Source organism: Bos indicus x Bos taurus, chromosome 21 (genome assembly GCF_003369695.1).
Source record: "Bos indicus x Bos taurus breed Angus x Brahman F1 hybrid chromosome 21, Bos_hybrid_MaternalHap_v2.0, whole genome shotgun sequence".
Taxonomy (NCBI): domain Eukaryota; kingdom Metazoa; phylum Chordata; class Mammalia; order Artiodactyla; family Bovidae; genus Bos; species Bos indicus x Bos taurus.
Genome location: NC_040096.1, coordinates 29,591,606 through 29,611,820, shown reverse-complemented (window position 1 = coordinate 29,611,820; position 20,215 = coordinate 29,591,606). Strand labels below are relative to the sequence as shown.

At 41.4% G+C, this 20,215-nt stretch overlaps 1 protein-coding gene across 4 annotated transcripts in view; it reads left to right on the top strand.

The window, feature by feature from the left end:
• Positions 1–20,215, top strand: part of LOC113879687 (neuronal acetylcholine receptor subunit alpha-7) — a 139,806-nt gene that overhangs the window by 93,801 nt on the left and 25,790 nt on the right. For all 4 annotated transcript variants that reach the window (XM_027521358.1, XM_027521355.1, XM_027521356.1 and 1 more), the window contains one exon: positions 18,840–18,919. In XM_027521358.1, the coding sequence (XP_027377159.1) occupies positions 18,840–18,919 (80 nt within the window). The remainder of the gene's footprint in view (positions 1–18,839; positions 18,920–20,215) is intronic.

The following is a 20,215-nucleotide window of genomic DNA, read 5'->3' as shown; positions in this document are numbered from 1 at the left end:
ATTCAAAAAACGAAGATCATGGCATCCGATCCCATCACTCCTTGGCAAATAGATGGAGGGGAAAGTGGAAACAGTGAAAGATTTTATTTTCTTGGACTCCAAAATCACTGCAAACTGCAGCCACAAAATTAAAAGACATTTGCTCTTTGGAAGAAAAGCTATGACAAACCGAGACAGCATATTAAAAAACAGAGACATCATTTTGCCAACAAAGGACAGTAGAGTCAAAGCTATGGTTTTTCCAGTAGTCATGTACGGATGTGAGAGTTGGACCATAAAGAAGCCTGAGCGCCAAAGAATTGATGCTTTTGAACTGTGGTACTGGAGAATACTCTTGAGAGTCCCTTGGACAGCAAGGAGATCAAACCAGTCAATCCTAAAGGAAATCAACCTTGACTATTCATTGGAAGGTCTGATGCTGAAGCTGCAGCTCCAGTACTTTGGCCACCTGATGCAGAGAGCCAGCTCATTGGAAAAGACCCTGATGCTAGGAAAGATTGAGAGCAAGAAGCAAAGGGGACAACAGAGGATCAGATGGTTCGGTGACATCACTAACTCAATGGGCTTGAGTCTGAGCAAACTCTGGAAGATGGTGAAGGACAGGGAAGCCTGGCATGCTGCAGTTCGTGAGGTCACAAAGAATCATAAATGGCTTAGTGACTGAACAACAACAAATCTCCCTCTCTGTTCTTTACCTGTGCTTCACAAATTTTGGTATGTTATTTTCTTCAGTTCAGTTTATCTTTTGAGTTCTCTGTAGCATTTGTTTTTGACTCAGATTATTTTTTTTAAATGGTGTTTATATTCCGAGTGTTTGGAAATTCTCCTCTTATCTCCTTTTTTTTTTACTTGTTTTTAATTTGATTCCATTGCAGACACAAATCACACATTCTGTATGGTTTAAATTCTTTTAAATTTGTTGAGGATTTTATGGCACAAGTTGTGATCTGTCTAGCATATGTTCCATGGGGACTTGAAAACATTGTTTTTGCTGTGTTGGGGAAGTGTTTTCTGTCAGTTGGGTCCTATTTGTTGATGGTGATGGTGTGTGTTCTGTGACTTTCCTAGCTGTCCTCTTATCAAGTATTGAGGAGGAGTGTTGAAGAATGTGGATTTGTCTCTTTCTTTTTTTAAAACTTCTTTCTGGTTTTGGTTCCTATATTTTTCAGCTTGTTTGTTTGGGAAAGAGTGTATGATTGCTGTGTCTTCTTGGTAGATGGAATTTTTAATCAGTATGTAGATTTATTATCTGCCCTTTGTAATTTTCTTTCGTCTAAAGTCTGGTTTATCTGGAAATAATATTGTAAATCTTGCTTGTTGTAATAACATTTTCTTCGAATATGTAATTTGGTTGGCAGCCTAGAGTCCACAGTTGATGGGGTTGGTGGTAGAACGTGAGTTTCTCCTTTGGTGTTTAGCTGAGGTGGGACTTTTACTTATTTTGTTTTCTGTCTCTCTGGTTGCTGTTTCCTGGTCATTTGGCTTTTCTTAAGATGTTTTCATTGTTTCTGTCTACACTTTTGATGCTTCTCCAGGACTCAGTTTGGAATATGAGAAAAATGGATCCTCGTGTCAGTCCTTCTGCTTTCTTCTCTGCATGTTCACAGTGGCCTTATGTGTGTTTATATATTATGTTAGGAGTTTTAGGTGTAGTTAATGGAAGTAATAGTGCTGTAAAACACTGATAACAAAATATCACACTCTGGGCTTTTTTCCCCCAAAGTAGGTGTTTATTTGGGGCAGAATACCCAGACCATTGCGCTTTATTTCTTATTTATCTATATGTAGATAAATATATATATGTTCCACAAAACTCTTAAGTGACTGTAATGAATACATAAAAATGGAGACTTTTATTTTTCCCAGTTCTGGAGGCTGGAAATCCAAGATCAATAGCCAGCCAATTCTTTTCCAGGAGAAACCTCCCTGTCTGGCTTCTCATTGTGTCCTCGTATGGAAGAGAAGAGAGAGGCGATGAATACTAATTTAGCCTATTCTTATAAGGCTACCAGTCCTATTGGATTAGGACTCCATTCTTATGACTGCACTTGGCCTTAATTACCTCCTTAAAGTCCTATTTCCAAATATAGTCATACTGGGGGTTAGGACTCCAGCAACATATGAATTTGGGGAGGGGGCAGTTCAGTCCATGCAAATAAGTAAGTGTCTATTCTATCCATAACTGAAAGTCTGAGCTCTAATTCTTGTTTTTTTTTTTTTTTTTTTGAAATGACAATAAACATATTTGTGACTGTATTTATTTTAATCATATATATTTTTCCAGATGAAACATGGGCTTTTTAAGGTTCTTAAATCCTCTTGTTCCATTTTATGAAATTTCTTTCCAAACACGTTATACCAGCCTAGTTTACTTATAAGCAAATTAGGTCCCTGATGATATGTTCCACTTAATCTAAACCAGGTTTTTATTTTTCATCATTAACCTTCTTGCTTCAGTTTTTTGGTGGAAATATTTAGTATAACTTTAGGCAGGACATCTTTAGATTAACTTCTTGAAGGTAAAAACAATGTTTCTGTGTTACCATTTTTAGATTTTATTTATATTGTCATAGCAAGTGGTATTTTTCAAAAACATATGCTTAGTTTATTTAGAGTTCATATTTATTCAGATTATTGTTGATTAATTTCTTTATATTCTTCACCTAAAGGAAAAACTCCCTTAAAAAATTAGTCTGGTCACTTTTCAGCCAATTACTGAGGAACTTCAGGCAGGGACTTGGTGGATCCAGTTAGGTGGGAGGTTTTCATGGTGACCTACATGCCTGCTCAGAGGCCACGAGCCCGGGTGGGCAGAGTGCACAGTCAGTACCTTTCCCTCTGTATTTTCTGGTCACCTTCACTCCTGAGAATGTCCACACCTGATGCACAGTCCTTGTGTGCACAGTAACCAAGGGCACCAGCGGCAGAAGCTCTCCCTTCCCTGGCGGAGGTGGCTAGCTTTCTCTTGCTCCCTTGGTTTCATGGCCCTGGAAAGAAAGGGTGTCACAGGTTACACAGCTTAGAAATGGAGAATTCACTTTTACTTCATGGCCTCATTCACATCCATAAAGTAGGCTGCCCCACCTCTGTGTTAGAGGAACTGCAGGGGCTCTGGGCAGCCCAGGAGGGCAGAGGCCAGTGCTTTCCCCACATGTAGCCCTGGGAGCTCAGGGAGCAGTCCTGTGTCCCAGGTCACAAAAAGGCTCTCCTAGGGAGGAAGCTTCCCTGTAGGGAGCTTCCTTGCAGCTCAAACGGTAAAGAATCTGCCTGTGATGCAGAAAACCCGTGTTTGATCCCTAAGTCGGGAAGGAAGATCCCTGGAGAAGGAAATTGCAACCCACTCCAGTATTCTTGCCTGGAGAATCCCAAGGACAGAGAAGCCTGGTGGGCTACAGTCCCTAGGGTTGCAAAGAGTCAGATATGACTGAGCAACTAACACTACACAAAAACTAGGGAGGCAGGGGTGAGACCTGGGCCCTGCCCTCTCAGACGCGGTGGGCCGGGACTGAGCAGGTACTGCCTTTGAAGCACTGCCCTCTCTGAGAAGGGGGCCAGAGGAGTATCTCCTTCTCAGTACAGGAAGGTGAACAGGAAGCTAACCTGTTTCTGGCTATGCGAGGGCAAGTTCCATGTCACAACCAGGGGCTTGGAGATTGAAGATTCATTCCAGTCTGTGGCATCTGAAAGGCAAGATATGTGCTGTCCAAGCTCCATGGTGGTGCATCGGTGTTTGAGCCTTGAGTTTTCTGCCACCTGACAAATAGCACAAACTCCAGTGGTTGGTGTCCCAGAGTGGGGGCTGGAAAGCTGTGAGGGGACAGCCACAGGGCTCTGCTCTTCCCCCACCTGTCCTTTGTTTCCACCAACACTGTGGCTGCATTTGTATCTCCTAAGCTCTTTGCATAGGCCTTCATTAGATTTTACAGCAAATGTTGCAAAGACCATCAGGGTTGAAGACATATAGATAGCAATGGAACTCAAAGGCAGACAGACACGCACAAATAGATGAGTTGAAAATTAAGCTTACAAAAAAAACATATAAAGAAACAGCAGCTCTCTTGGAGCAAATATCAGCAGATACAACAAACTGCAGATCTGGTTCTGAATTTTAGATAATAGAAACTAATAAATAATGTTTAAATAATCAAGTACAAGAATTGAAAATGCAAGAAAAAAAACAAAACACTCTTTGAATAGCTGCTTTGAAAAAAATCACTTAAAATTAATAAGAGATGAAAATTATAGACGTTACAATAAAAAACTCAATTTATCTACAAATCAGAAATAAACTCATTAATGTGAAAAAAACTTACAGTTATCAAAGGAGAAAGGTGGAGGAGGGATAAATTAGGAGTTTGGGATTAACATACACTAATGTATATAAGCTAGATAAACAACAGGGACCTACTGTATAGCACAGGGAAGTATTCTCAATATTTTGTAATAACCTACAAGGGAAAGGAATCTTAAAAAGAATATATGTATGTATGTATGTGCACATGCTCAGTAATGTTCAACTCTTTGTGACCCCATGGGCTATAGCCCTCCAGGCTCCTCTGTCTATGGAATCTTCCAGGCAAGATTACTGGATCCATTTCCTCCTCCAGGAGATCTTCCTGATCCAGGGATCAAACCTGCATCTCCTGTATCTGTTATATTTGCAGGTGGATTCTTTACCACTGAGCCACCCAGGAAGCTAGTATATATATACACACACATACACTCCCATATACTTATACATGTATGTGTGTATAACTGAATCAGGGTGCTGTACACATTATAAATCAATGACACGCCAATGAAATTTTTTTTTTGAAATTTTTTAAAAAATTGAAATCTTGGTAGAAGTATTGAGTGTCAGATGAGACAGTCAAAAGAGTAGAAGCAATTTCCTGGGTTGAATCATAGGCGGTAAAATATGAAATCATATTTTCATATGGGAAATATAAAAGAATAGTGAACAGTTGTGGGAATATCTCACGCTTCTCAGGTGCTTCTCTGTACCAGGTCCTGCAAATATTTTACATATGTTTACAACATTTCTGAGAAGGGTACTGTTATTATTCCTATTTTTCAAATAAGTCAAAAATAGGAAGAGTCATCAAAATAACAGCACAGTATGTCTGAGGTCTGGCAGAAAGCAATATTTGTGGATACATGAACCCCACTCATGAGTGACTCCACACTTATTGACCCTGAGACAGGGATTATGAGTTCCTGTCATGCGAAGGTGCTCCCACGTGCAGTGGCTGGTATTGTAGAAGGAAATAATAGAACATGGGAGAAGTGTTAGGAGATGATTTTTCAGTGTAAAGATAAAATTGTGACCCATATACAGATATGTAAAAAATGGACACATGCTAAAGAATTAATTTTACTCATAAAACAGGGAACCAGGCAGATGTTAGATCCAATTAAAGGAAAAGTCAAACCAGGACAAAGGTATATGAAGTAAAGGTTGAGATGAATTGTAAGTGGACATAAAATGTGTTTATTTAGAGGGCACAGGAAATCAAATCAACAGCAGTGAAATCACTCCCAGGCAACACATAATTTATACATCTCTCCCCTGCCTGCCAGCTTATAAAGAGCTTCCAAAGATCTCAGATGTAGTCCCAGACCTCAGGTAGCCAGCTCAGAGCTGTGTGCTTGTAGAGGATGGGTTTTCCAGTGAAATATGATACTATTTTTTTCTCCAGAAGCCATGTTCGAAAAGAATGGCCGAGAATTTAATAATATTGATGAACAACATAAATCCTCAGTTTCAGGAGATATAAGAAGTCTGAGGAAAGATAAATAACAAGAATGGGCACCTAGACAATTTTACTAAAGCCTGCAGAATGCAGGAAGCTAAGAGATGCTGGAAACACACAAAGAACAAAAGATTGTTACAAAAGCATGAAGATTAGACTGACTGCAGGCCTTTTAGAGGCAACAGTCAGAAGCAGAAAAAGATAAGAGTAACATTAAAGTTTGATGGAAAATAATTGCCGACCTAGAATTCTGTACCTGCTAAACATTCTTTGCATGAGGGGCAAAATCAGGACATTTTCAGGAAAAGAAGGACTCAAGAATTATTGTTGCCATGAAGAGGTAAACTGCCTTAATGAAACTATCAGAGTATAAATGTAGGAACAGGGTCTGAGAAGAAATACAGTTAAAAATTCAGGTAAATATAAACAAGTTTGAGCATATGTAATATTAACAGTGAACTTGAGGCTGGGGGTAAAAACAACGTGAGATTAAAATGCTGAGAATAATAAAGCACTGTGTGGATGGTACTTGGAAGTAAACCACTTAGTTGGATATAAGTTGCTCTAGCAGAGCATAGAGTTACCAGCTTTGAGTAAGATATACATGTTAAAAATGTAAGAATCAAAACTATCTGTGATACATTGCTAAGGTGGGGGAAAAAACCCAAATTCTAGATTATTGTATGTAAGGTCCAAAATTTTGTTTAAAATATCTGTGTGTATGCATGTGGTATGCATCTGCATTACATTCAAGTGTATCCACATCCATAGAAAAAGTTCAGAAAAAAATGGTAAAGAGGTTACCTCTGAATTACAAAATTATGGGTAATTTTAATTTTAATTCCTTAAATAATTTCATTAATTATTTTGTACCTACCAAGTGCTTTCCGTTTTCCTTTTTTGTGAATATGCTTTATTTCTGTAATTAGAAAAGAGCAATAAATGTTCATTTTAAAGGGATAAAAAGCATAAGAATAACTATCAGAAGCATAAGAATATTTTTTTAATTTCCAGACAGATGAGAAGCTAGTAGGGAAAGAATAAAGAAAATATGAGAAGCCTAAAGAAACAAGGCAAGTGCAATCAAAGAGAAAGAAATAAAGAGGGCAAAAATTAAAGAGTAAGAATAAAACCAAGCATTTTAAGAGACAAGAGAGAGGATTGTCAGTTAGTTAAAAAGACAGAGATTCCCCAACTATCTGTCTATCAAGTATCTATCAGAGGCTTCTTAGGTGGCAGTAGTGGTAAAGAACCCACCTGCCAAAGAAAGAGGCATAACACACTTGGGTTCAACCCCTGGGTCTGGAAGATCTGCTATGGTAAATGGCAATCCACTCCAGTATTCTTGCCTGGAAAATCCCATGAACAGAGGAGCCTGGAAGGCTACGTCAATGAGGTCACAAAGAGTCAGACACAGCTGAAGCAACTTAGCCACTACACATCTATCTATCTGTGTCTATATCTATCTATATATATATTTAAAAATCCAGCCATACGTTATTTGGATGGAAATAAAGTGTAAGTACACAAGAGGCAAAAAAAAAAAAAAAAGGAAAAAATGTATTTGATCAACAGGAACAAGATAAAATTAAATGACTATGTTTACAACAGGAAAACACACACATACACACACACACACTCATATGCATGCACACTTGCTATAAGAAAAGAGGTACAATTAAGGTTAAAGTTCAAGTAATGAAATTTCTAAAAATATATAACAAATTTCACATGTATACACCTAATAAAATTACTTTGATACAAATGAAAAATTGGTAGATAAATCCATAATTATTATAGAAGATTTTAGTGTACTTTTTTAGTACTTGATAGTTCAAGAAGGGAAAAAAGTGTGTATCAATAGAATTCCACAGTTAACAAGCCTCATCTAATGTAGAGAAATGGATATAGATAGACACAGATAGAGATATGTCCTCAATCTACTGAAAATATATATCTAGAGAACTAAATACCCAAATGTGAATAAAAAAAACTTTAGTGGGTGTGAATGTGTGAGAGCATGTGTATATATATGTAAGGAGAAATCCATAGCTTTAAATGCTTACATTAGACAGTTCAGTTCAGTCACTCGGTCTTGTCCAACTCCTTGTGACCCCATGAACTGTAGCACGCCAGGCATCCCTGTCCCATCACCAACTCCCTGAGCTTGCTCAAACTCATGTCCATCGAGTTGGTGTTGCCATCCAACCATCTTATACTCTATCATCCCCCTCTCCTCCTGCCTTCAAGTATCAGGGTCTTTTCTAATGAGTGTGATCTTTTTATCAGGTGGCCAAAATTGGAGCTTCAGCTTTAGCATCAGTCCTTCCAATAAATTCAGGATTGATTTCCTTTAGGATTAACTGGTCTGATTGCTTTGCAGTCCAAGGACCTTTCAAGAGTCTTCTCGAACACCACAGTCCAAAAGCATCAATTCTTAGGTACTCAGCTTTCTTTATGGGCCAACTCTCATATCCATACGTAACTACTGGAAAAACCATAGCTTTGACTGGATGGACCTTTGTCAGCAGAGTAATGTCTCTGCTTTTTAATATGCTGTCTGGGTTGGTCATAGCTTTTCTTCGAAGGAGCAAGCGTCTTTTAATTTCATGGCTGCAGTTACCATCTGCAGTGATTTTGGAGCCGAAGAAAATAAAGTCTGTTGCTGTTTCCATTGTTTCCCCATTTACCATAAAGTGATAGGACCGGATGCCACGATCTATATTGTTTGAATGTTGAGTTTTAAGCCAGCTTTTTCACTCTCTGCTTTCACTTTCATCAAGAGGCTCTTTAATTCCTCTTCATTTTCTGCCATAAGGGTGGTGTCATCTGCATATCTGAGGTTATTGTTATTTCCCCCAGCAGTCTTGATTCTAGCTTGTGCTTCATCCAGTCCGGCATTTCACATGATCTACTCTGCATGTAAGTTAAATAAACAAGGTGACAATATGCAGCCTGATGTACTCCTTTCCCAAGTTGGAACCAATCCATTGTTCCATGTCTGGTTCTAACTGTTGCTTCTTGACCTACATACAGGTTTCTCAGGAGGCAGGTAAGACGGTCTGGTATTCCCATCTCTTTAAGAATTTCCCACAGTTAGTTGTGATCCACAAGGTTTTAAAAGCAAAATTTGAATTAATTATTAATATCAATCACAAGAACTTAGAAAAATATTATATAAATAAAAAGAAGAATAAAGAAAAGAGTACAGACTTATTAAATGAGAAAAATAAGATAGAAATCAAGAAGGAATAAATTGGTTTTAAAAAGAACCAGTAAAATGAACATACCTCAGGGAATAATTATCAAGAAAGTAAAGAAGATACAAATAAATGTTTATTAGATATAAAAGAAGTCTATAACCATAGATGGCATTTTTAGAATAGAATATTATGGACAACTTTATGGCAATAAATTTGGAAATTTAGCCAGGATTTATTTTTTCTAGAAAAATATAAGCTGATTCTAGAGAAAATAGAAAAAATAGTTAACATAATTGAATCTATTTATTTCTTTAAAATATACCTTAGTTTTACATCCCCACCATAATTGAGAAGGTTCACAGAGTTCGCATATACCCCTTCCCCCACACATGCAATGCCTACCCCATTATGAACACCCCCACCAGAGTGGTGTATTAAGAAGCAGAGACGTCACTTTTCTGACAAAGGTCCATCTAGTCAAATCTGTGGGTTTTTCCAGTAGTCATATATGGATGTGAGAGGTAGACCATAAAGAAGGCTGAGCAGCAAAGAATTTATGCTATCAAACTGTGTTGCTGGAGAAGACTCGTAACAGCCCCTTAGACAGTAAGAAGATCCAACCACTCAATCCTACAGGAAATCAGCCCTGAATGTTCATTGGAAGAACTGATGCTGAAGCTGAAACTCCAATATTTTGGCCACCTGATGCAAAGAACTGGCTCATCAGAAAAGACCCTGATTCTGGGAAAGATTGAGGGCAAGAGAAGAAGCGGGCAACAGGATGAGATGGTTGAATGACATCACTGACTTAATGAGCATGAGTTTGGGCAAATCCAAAAGATACTGAAGGACAGGGAAGCCTGGTGTGCTGCAGTCCATGGGATTGCAAAGAGTCAGGCGTGACTTAGTGACTGAACAACAATGTTTATTTGTTGCAGTTGATGAGCCAACACTGACAAATAATTATCACCCTGTGGGGACAGAGCAAATTAGCCAAGATGGCATGTTCAGGCTCTCTGGCCCCACATCTTGTAAATAATGACTGTGTATCAGCTGAGGTCACTTACACCAGTGCACATGCCCATCACAAGCAGGTACTTGCTTGGTCACGAGCTCCTTTGTGCTGTAGGGATATGTGAACTCCACCTGGAAAGTGGCAGCATTACTGCTGCGTCCTGGCTGTCCGTTGGGTCAGCCACAAGAGGAGAGAATATAGTGTGTCTACTGCCATGGCTGCTGTGTCAACTAGGAGAGAATACTGTTATGGCTGCTGTGTCAGCCAGGAGAGAGGTGGTGTTGTATTAGGTTATGCTGTGGCTGTTGCCAGAAGAAAATAAATGTGTCTGCATTTCCTACAGATCCTCAAGTCTTCTTCCAGCCTCTTAGCTTGTGCCTCACCTACCCTGGGTTCAGCGAACAATGTGGACAGTGTGAACAGGATCAGCAATATACACCCAAAGTACATGGTTTACCCTAGGGCTCACTCTTTATGTTGTACATTGTATGGGTGTGGACAAAGGTATAATGACATGTATCCAGCGTTATAGTAGCATACAGAATAGTTTCACTGCCTTAAAAATCTTCTGTGCTCTTCCTGTTCATCCCTTTCTCCCTCCAACTCCTGGAAGCCATTGAACTTTACTGTCTTCATAGTTTTGGCTGGTCTAGAATAAAGATCCGGAGAAGGCAATGGCAACCCACTCCAGTACTCTTGCCTGGAAAATCCCATGGACGGAGGAGCCTGGTAGGCTGCAGTCCATGGGGTCACTAAGAGTCGGACACGACTGAGCCACTTCGCTTTCACTTTTTACTTTCATGCATTGGAGAAGGAAATGGCAACCCACTCCAGTGTTCTTGCCTGGAGAATCCCAGGGACGGGGGAGCCCCGTGGGCTGCTGTCTATGGGGTCACACAGAGTCGGACACGACTGAAGCAACTTAGCAGCAAGCAGGCAGAATAAAGATCACTTAAAAATATCTTAATAATGGTATGAATTTAAATAAGAAAAGTAAAAGAACAAAACATTGAGAATTGGAAAGGAATATGTTTCAGTGATAAAAATTCACCTGCAATGCAGGAGACACAAGTTCAATTCCTGGGTTGGGAAGATCCCCTGGAGAAGGGAATGGCAACCCACTCCAGTATTCTTGCCTGGGAAATCCCATGGACAGAAGAGTCTGGTGGGCTACAGTCCATAGGGTTGCGGAGAGTCAGACAAGACTTAGCGACTAAACAACAACAAACTAGATTATCATCATTCAGACTCTATGACTTTTTTACATGAAGAACTCTTAGAGACTGTCTAGACAAAATATTTTGGATACAAGTATGAAAATATGAATGTATATCTTTACTCTTGCAACATTTAGAAAATGTAATTAAACAAATCTTATTTCTAATATCTGCAGGTATTAAAAAATGTCAACTGAAAAATCTAAGACCAAAATAAACGATGAGTTATATATTTATTTCTGGGAAAACTCAATACCATAAAGATGTCAAAATCTCCCAAACTAGTCTGTAAATCTTAAATGATTCCAACTGAAGTCTCCACTTAGTCTTCATGGAATTGGACATGAATAAAGGGCCAAGGGATAGGTAAGATAATTTTTAAACAAAGGACAAAGTTGGAGGACTTGGCCTGCCAAATACCAATGTTTCCATACTGTTGTGGTGATTAAAATGATGTTGTCCTGGATCAGAAATAGTCCTTTGTTAATCAAGAAACAAAATTGGGAACCCAGAAACTTGACATATTCCATGGTAACATTTATCCCATATTTATAACACTGTTATTTGTTGCTCAGTTGTGTCCAGCTCTTTGCGACCCCATGGGCTGCAGCACGCCAGGCTTCCCCATCCTTCACCATCTCCTGAAGCTTGCTAAAACTCATGTCCATTGAGTTGGTGATGCCATCCAACCATCTAGTCCTCTGTCATCCCCTTGTCCTCCTGCTTTCAATCTTTCCCAGCATCAGGGTCTTTTCCATTGAGTCGACTCTTTATATCAGATGGCCAAAGTATTGGAGCTTCAGTTTCAGCATCAGTCCTTCCCATGAATATTCAGGGTTGATTTCTTTTAGGATTGACTGGTTTGATCTCCTTGCAGTCCAACAGGCTCTCAAGAGTCTTCTCCAGCACCACAGTTCAAAAGCATCAATTCTTTGGTGCTCAGGCTTCTTTATGGTCCAACTCTCACATCCATACATGACTACTGGAAAAACCATAGCTTTGACTATATGGACCTTTGTCCACAAAGTAGTATCTCTGCTTTTTAATATGTTATCTAGGTTTGTCATAGCATTTCTTCCAAGGAGCAAGCATCCATTATTATGTTATATTATTTATAACACTGTTGTAACATTGTTATAATCTATGCAGTGTTACATCTGATTGTTATCATTACATCCATGTTATATACCATGTAACAGTAAATTGGTGATTAAAGAAAAGATATTGATAAATTCTTCTATAAGCCTCCTGCTAATGCCGAGATCTCTGCCTCCTAGGATCTCTGAAAGGTATAAACAACCATGAAATTTCAGTTCTGCTCAAGACTTTTTGGTCACAATCTATGACAAGTCACATTGCTATAATTTGAACCTGTCCTAACACTTCAGAATAAAATATAAAGCAAAATAAAAATACCCAGATAAAGGACTTAACTGGTGATTTTTGAAACAAAATTGATCTTTTCTCTACAGATACTTTTCCTCTGAAATCTAGGCATCAGTGGTGTCTTAACATGTAATTGGCCGCTTTATTTTTTATTAAGAGATTTAAGATAAATGACACCTTCCATTGACAGTTGTTTGAGATAGATGGATTTCCTCTTTTTTCTTCACATACTTTTTGCTTACAATATTTTAAACTTTATTATTTTATTGAGATATAATTAAGGTATATATAAACTACTGTATGTTTACCGTGTACAAGGTGTTGATTTGATACACATGTATGTGCCGTGTGCTGAGTCACTTCAGTTGTGTCTGGCGCTTTGTGACCCTGTGGACTGTAGCCTGCCAGGCCCCTCTGTCCATAGCCTGCTAGGCTCCTCTGTCCAGGCTAGAATACTGGAGTAGGTTGCCAGATCCTCCTCCAGGGGATCTTCTCCACCCAGGCATCAAACCTGCGCCACCTGCAGCTCTTGCAGCTTCTGCATTGCAGGCAGATTCCTTACCACTGAGTCACCAGGGAATCCCTGATTCACACTTATATTGCAATGTAATTGCCACTGTAGCATTGCTGACATCTCTATCCTCATCATGTAATCATAATTTCTCTTTTGTGTTAGGAAAATTAAGATCATTTTTGTCTTATCTGCTCTCCCTCTTTCTGTCTTTTGAGGACCATGTGACCTCAGGGGAAACAGTTCTGATGGTGCCCGAGACCCTATTCATGACAGTCCTCACCTCAGGAGCCCACAGTGTGCTCTTGGCAGCAGTGTATTGGCCCTGGGTTTTTGCTCAGAGGTGGGGGTCGGTGCTGCCAGGTGAGATAAGCAGAGACTGCACTGAGCTGGGATTGGAGGGCTCTGCTTCCAGTGCCAGGAGCACTTCCCAGGGCCGGATCTGGCACTGTGTTACACCCTGGGGATGAGGAGGAGGGAGCCATCTTAGCCCAGACCACCAGGGTTCACTTGTGCCCCCTGGGCTCTGCCTGCCTGTGCTGCTGGACATCTGGAAGCACAGTTTGAAATCCTCCTGTAAGGATGGGCCCTTGGGTCCTGCAGGCACAGCCACTGATGGTTTGCTCTCAAGCCCCTGTAGTACTTGCCTTGCTGCCTAGGGCAGCATCTCACTCACCCCTGCTCCAACCACACCTTACCTTCGTGAAGCCTCCCTTGGTCCAGTCTATCTCCAGGCGTGTGACCAGACTGCACTTTCTGCTGGCAACACCCTCACCTTTCCACTTTTGAGCCTTCTGTGCATCTTTAGAGCCCTTCCAGGAGTCCTCTGACTGATGATGTAGGACCCGCACCTTCAATATTGGGGTTAAATAACCCTCCCTCTCCATGAGCACCTCTCGGTGGGGGTGCCCAGCTCATCTATCCATTACTAGCTGAACGGGGACCACGGCAGCCAGAGAGAAGAGCTTTTGAGGGGAGTGAAGAGCCATGTGCCAGGGTTGTCAAAAGCTCTGAGGGTGCACCCTGTTTTCCAGTAGTCAAGAAAAAATACAAATGTTTGACCAGTTCCTGAAACTTTAATACAGAAGGTTTCATATGCACACCAGCACAGAGAAAGAAAATGAGTTATATGGGCCCCCCCGGCCTCCAGGGTGACCAGAGTCTGCTGCCTGCAAAGGCTGTGGTGCCACGTGTCCTGGACATTCCTGGTGGTGTCGCCTTTCAGGTCCTTGACATAGTTTTGGTTACTCGTGTTTCAGAGGGACTTTTCATCCCCTTCCTGTTTTCAGACTCAGATTTCAGCACAGGACCCCTTTTCAAACAAAGTTTATCTCCAGCCCTAATGGTGAAAACAGATAAAGTGGTATTGGCACATAATTATTACCAGAATTACTTTTATATAATTTACATATAAAATCAATTTGCCTGTGGGAAAGAACCTAAAACTTCCACAATGAGTATTAAGATATGAATTTTGATAATGATGACAGTGGTACAGTTCCATTTATCTCAGTATTCTATTTTGGTTGAACCATATTCAGAAATCACTGAGTCACAAAGGTAAGCTGTTGCTAATCGTAACAGATTTTTATCTTTTTACCTACTTGCCCTGTGATCTCTGGAGTCTCTTCAGTTAAATTGATTCAAATCCGTGAAGAAGGAGCTGTGTGTATGTTTTTCATCCAAAATTAATCACTAACAGTTGCCCACAGTCTTTATTATAACTATAAAAATTAGACAGGATGACACCCAAGCTTAAAATAAGCAAAGCTCTGCCAGCATCACACTGTGCTTTCTGCCTTTGTTGCTACAGAGGTGGGAAGAGATGTCAAGGCAGATGCAGGTTCTATGCTGGAATTGTAGGATCAAATGTGAATTGTTTTAATGGAGTAATACTGCAAACCTGAAATCTTACTGGATGACTCATTTCCAAGAGTTCCAAATACATGCAATATTCATGGCAAGAGGAGTCTTAAGCTAAACTTTCCCCAGTAAAGTAGTCAAACGGGCCATGTTAATGAATACATTGAGTGTCTGAAGAGTTAAGATTTTGAAAACAATTGTTTGAGTGTGTTTGGATTTATTTGTATTTTGAAACACAAGGAAAAGAAACTTGGAATCAAACACTTATAGAAACCTGAAGCACCTCCACAGAATCTTGGAGTTCCAGAGACCCTGATCTAAAAAGCAGGGTAAAATCCAGGGTGAGTTTGTGAAGGCCCACGTGCTCAGCTATTTGGCACCCAGTCACTGTTGGTGTCTTATTAGGACACCTGGGTACAGGCTGCTGTCAAGCAAAGAATATTTAAATCTTGAGCCTTCCTCTTCCTCTCTCCCTGAATGTATGTACAAGTGAGGGAGTGGATGTGACCTTCATCTAGGAGGATTATCATTTTATCATAGCTTGGTCTCCTCCTTCCTTTCAGCAGCATCACATTTTTTATCTTCAAACCAAAGCTAGCTTGTACAGTTTTTCCTGAAGTTTCTGGTGCTGTTTTTTAATTAAAGATTTTTTAAAACAATGAGTCCTTCATCAAATCTGTGGTGTTTTCCATCTTGTTGTTTCTTCTGTTCATTACTCTGAATCCACTTTACTCTCTTCAGAGACCCCTCATATCTTGCTGTAATTTGGACCCCCAACCCTTTTACTAGACCCTCTACACAGTTCACAAACTGGAATCAAGATTGCCGGGAGAAATATCAATAACCTCAGATATGCAGATGACATGACCCTTATGGCAGAACATGAAGAGGAACTCAAAAGCCTCTTGATGAAAGTGAAAGTGGAGAGTGAAAAAGTTGGCTTCAAGCTCAACATTCAGAAAATGAAGATCATGGCATCTGGTCCCACCACGTCATGGGAAATAGATGGGGAAACAGTGGAAACAGTGTCAGACTTTATTTTTCTGGGCTCCAAAATCACTACAGATGGTGACTGCAGCCATGAAATTAAGACGCTTACTCCTTGGAAGGAAAGTTATGACCAACCTAGATAGCAGATTCAAAAGCAGAGACATTACTTTGCCAACAAAGGTTCGTCTAGTCAAGGCTATGGTTTTTCCTGTGGTCATGTATGGATGTGAGAGTTGGACTGTGAAGAAGGCTGAGCGCTGAAGAATTGATGCTTTTGAACTGTGGTGTTGGAGAAGACTCTTGAGAGTCCCTTGGACTGCATGGAGATCCAACCAGTCCATTCTGAAGGAGATGAGCCCTGGGATTTCTTTGGAAGGAATGATGCTAAAGCTGAAACTCCAGTACTTTGGCCACCTCATGCGAAGAGTTGACTCATTGGAAAAGACTCTGATGGTGGGAGGGATTGGGGGCAGGAGGAGAAGGGGACGACAGAGGATGAGATGGCTGGATGGCATCACTGACTCAATGGACGTGAGTCTGGGTGAACTCCGGGAGTTGGTGATGGACAGGGAGGCCTGGCGTGCTGCGATTCATGGGGTCACAAAGAGTATCTTATCTACACAGTTCATCCTGAAAATCCCTTTTCTGGATCTTTAAGTTTAGTCTGAAAGTCTGTTTCTTCTTCTTTAGTGTTCACCCTCATTTTTCTGGAGCTGATGATCAAGTCCATGGCCAAGAAAATATACATAAGAAACACCTGAATGTTCTTGAAAACACCGTTTTTTTTGTTTTTTTTTTTTTTGGTCTTCATACTTTAGGGGTTTCCTTCAGCTCTAAAATTTCTCCATGTGATTTCTCTCCCTCCCACTCCCCTGATGTTTCCTCCACTAATGTTGAGTGAATTTCCTCAGCCTTTACTTTAAGACCCTCATCCCTTCTGTCTTCTATTTCATCTCAGTGATTCTTACCAGCCAAACCTCCCACCCATTTTTAAATATATATTTCATAGATCATATTTAACTTCCATATTGCCCTCTGTTTTTCTAAATGCAATATCCATTTGAATTTTTATGAGGGTATTACTTTTTTTATTTTTTGAAAGGATTTTATTTTTTATTTTCTTTTCAATAAAGGATTTTCATTTATTTTTGAATGAAAGGATTTTTCATTCCTTTCATTGTCAGTTTCTTCTTGGGTCTTTCTTATCTCTATCCTTGACTGTGTCACAATGAAGCCTGTCCTCAGACATCTCGTGATGGTGACTTTCCCCTTTAGAGAATGCTGGAGACAGAAAAGACTGCAGAGGCTCTGGAGACATGGGCAGCCCATAGCAGAGGTCCTCCAGTTGCTAAAAGGAGGGGAATTTAACTCATGGTGCTGGTACCATGACTGGCTGCCTACATTTTCTTAAGGCCGTTTAGTTTTTATTCACACATAGGGCAGGATGTGAAGAGTTAACTCATTGCAAAAGACTCTGATGCTGGGAGGGATTGGCGGCGGGAGGAAAAGGGGACGACAGAGCATGAGATGGCTGGATGGCATCACCGACTCAATGGACGTGAGTTTGAGTGAACTCCGGGAGTTGGTGATGGACAGGGAGGCCTGGCGTGCTGCAATTCATGGGGTCGCGAAGAGTTGGACATGACTGAGCGACTAAACTGAACTGAACTGAGGGCAGTTATTTTAAGGATATGTTTTAATCAGGTATGGTAAGATGCAGACACAGAAGTAATGAAGGGAGGAAGTTTATTAGATACTCACAGTTCCCTAGAAACAGGAGGCTTGCTCGCCATACAGGGCCACACAGGGAAGCACCAGAGTCAATCAGAAGGCAGAGGGCTTGGGGAGAAGACGTGCTCAAAAGCCTTTATTGTGGTTTCCACAGGGAAGCAGTGAGGCAAGGTAAGCATGGCTAGAACTTGGAATGCTTTCAGCAGGCTCTGATGCATATGGCTTGTTGCTATTTGTCTGGTGTCTACCCCTGGGGTGATTAGGGTGGGTGGATGGTGGCCAGGAGATAAGAGCTCCGTAATGGAGCTAGTTGGGGTGTGGGCTCTGGATTAGTTGGTTTTCATTTGATTGAGTTGTTTGCTATCTCCAGGAATTGGCTAATCTGGGGCAGTGGGGTGATGGGGACAGTCCCTCCAGGGTCAGCAAGGCCCCAGATGTCAAAGTGTCAGAACACAGAAAGTGAAAGACCTGGTTAAGGGCTCTGGGTCTTAATTATTTTTTCCTTCCTGTTTTGTGTGCCTTCTTTAACCAGGTTATTCACTGCTGTCTGGAGGAGGTTCTGAGCATGGTTAGGGGTGCAGCTGGGGTGCATTTATCTTAACTTGAACCTGATTCTGTTCTCTCCACCTGTCATCACCAGTCCTGGAGCCTGGTACCCCTAAAGGCTGCCCAGCTCCCCCGGGCACCTGCAGCCTCAGTCACTCAAGATGGATTTATCAAGCACCGTCTGAGCTTTGGACCCATTCATGGGGCTGAAACTAGAGCCTTGAATACAGTGGGTCCAAATCCCACTCTTCTGGGCTGATAGAGGCACTTGGCTCCCCCACCTCCCTACACTCTTGTCTCCTGTAGATAGATTGAAATGTCTCATCTGTAATGACCTCCTAAGTTGTCTTCAGGTTTCATTTTTGCTAAGAGCTTTGTTTTACATGCATATGGAAAAAATCAGCATCCCTGTGAAATGGAGGAGGGCGTTGGCCCCATCCCCCTGTCCTCTGGGAAGACCTTCCAGGTCAGCCCCACATGGGGCTCTCACACTGCTGCCAGCTGCCCCACCTGAAAGCAACAGCCTTTCTCAGAACTTCTCAGACCATGGGAACAACCACCCCAAGGGCATGGGGAACCCACTGCCTGGCCGGCTTGGTTCATGGATCCTTCTCTTGTTTCTAGTGCTGATGAACGGTTTGATGCTACGTTCCACACCAATGTGTTAGTGAATTCTTCTGGGCACTGCCAGTACCTCCCTCCAGGTAAGCACCACTCCCTTTGTCCCCTGCATTTAGACAGTGTGAAGGAGGTTGGGGTGCCCAGTGGTGCCCCCAGGGGCAGCAGCTAGCTCTGTGCTCTGGGCATCCTTAGCTATCACACATGCCTGCTGCTTTTGCCTTCTCCTCCACGCCCCTGTATATTCCCTGAATGTGGCAATGCTGTCTTCCTGGGGTTTTTTTTTTTTTTTTTGGTCTTGGGATCATGGCTCAAGCTGTCTTTGCCAACACATGCCCTCTGTCCTTATTGTCTGTCTTGTGTTCTCTAAATTTCTTTCACAACTGAAACAAGTCTCCTTTGTTAGGTCACTTCCATCCTCCTTACAATCTGCAAGCCAATCCCTTGGCCATTTCTTTCCTCACAACCCCAGTTTTCCTTCCCACTGCACTGGATACCTGGGCAGGTGCTGCCCTCCAGGTGTTGACCTTGCTGGGCTGGCTTCTTGAGTGTGCACAGTAAAGCCCAGCGCATCTTGCTGGTGAGATCTGATGGTTTCTCACATCTTAGAGGTGAGATCTGATGGTTTCTTTCTGAAAGCGTGTCTCTTCTTCTCAGACAGCTGATGGATAACTGCTTCCTTGGATTGAATTTCCTCTCACCAGCCCATCATTCCTATCAGTTCGCAGGGCCCTGGGCCACTCATGAGTAGCCATGTGGTGGGAGACTTGGGCTTCATGGCCTTGAGATACTAACAGATTTTTAAAAAACCTTCTGGATGGTTTTTCACATGTTCTTTCCCAGAGTTATTTCCCCTACTGCAACTGTTTGTTTAACTTCCTGCTCCCAGGCAGCCTGCAGCCACCTCCCACCTCACTACCAGCCCACATACCACACACACATACTGCATAACACACACACACACCCCACATGAATACACATTACCCACCATCCACATACATACACACACCACACCACACAAAATAGACACATTACACAAAAGCATAACACACACTATACACTCTACATATTGCACACACATACACACATATATACACACACACAGCGCTCACAGTAGAGCTGGCTTTGCCTACTGGGTGGTGGTTTTTGTGCTGTTCCGGGTTAACAGAGGATAAGCACCCCAAAAGAAGGAGCTGTGTTTATTCCTATTAGAACCACCACTCATCAACCAGGAGCCTGGCCCACGTGGAGGTAAACAAACGTGTGAGGGACTGAACCGGTCATAAGCAGACACCATCTACTGTTGTCTGCGGAGATGGAAGGACTTCAGACTTTCAGGTTTTCTGTCTTACAGCTTGTGCTTCCTTGCTTCTTCCTCAACC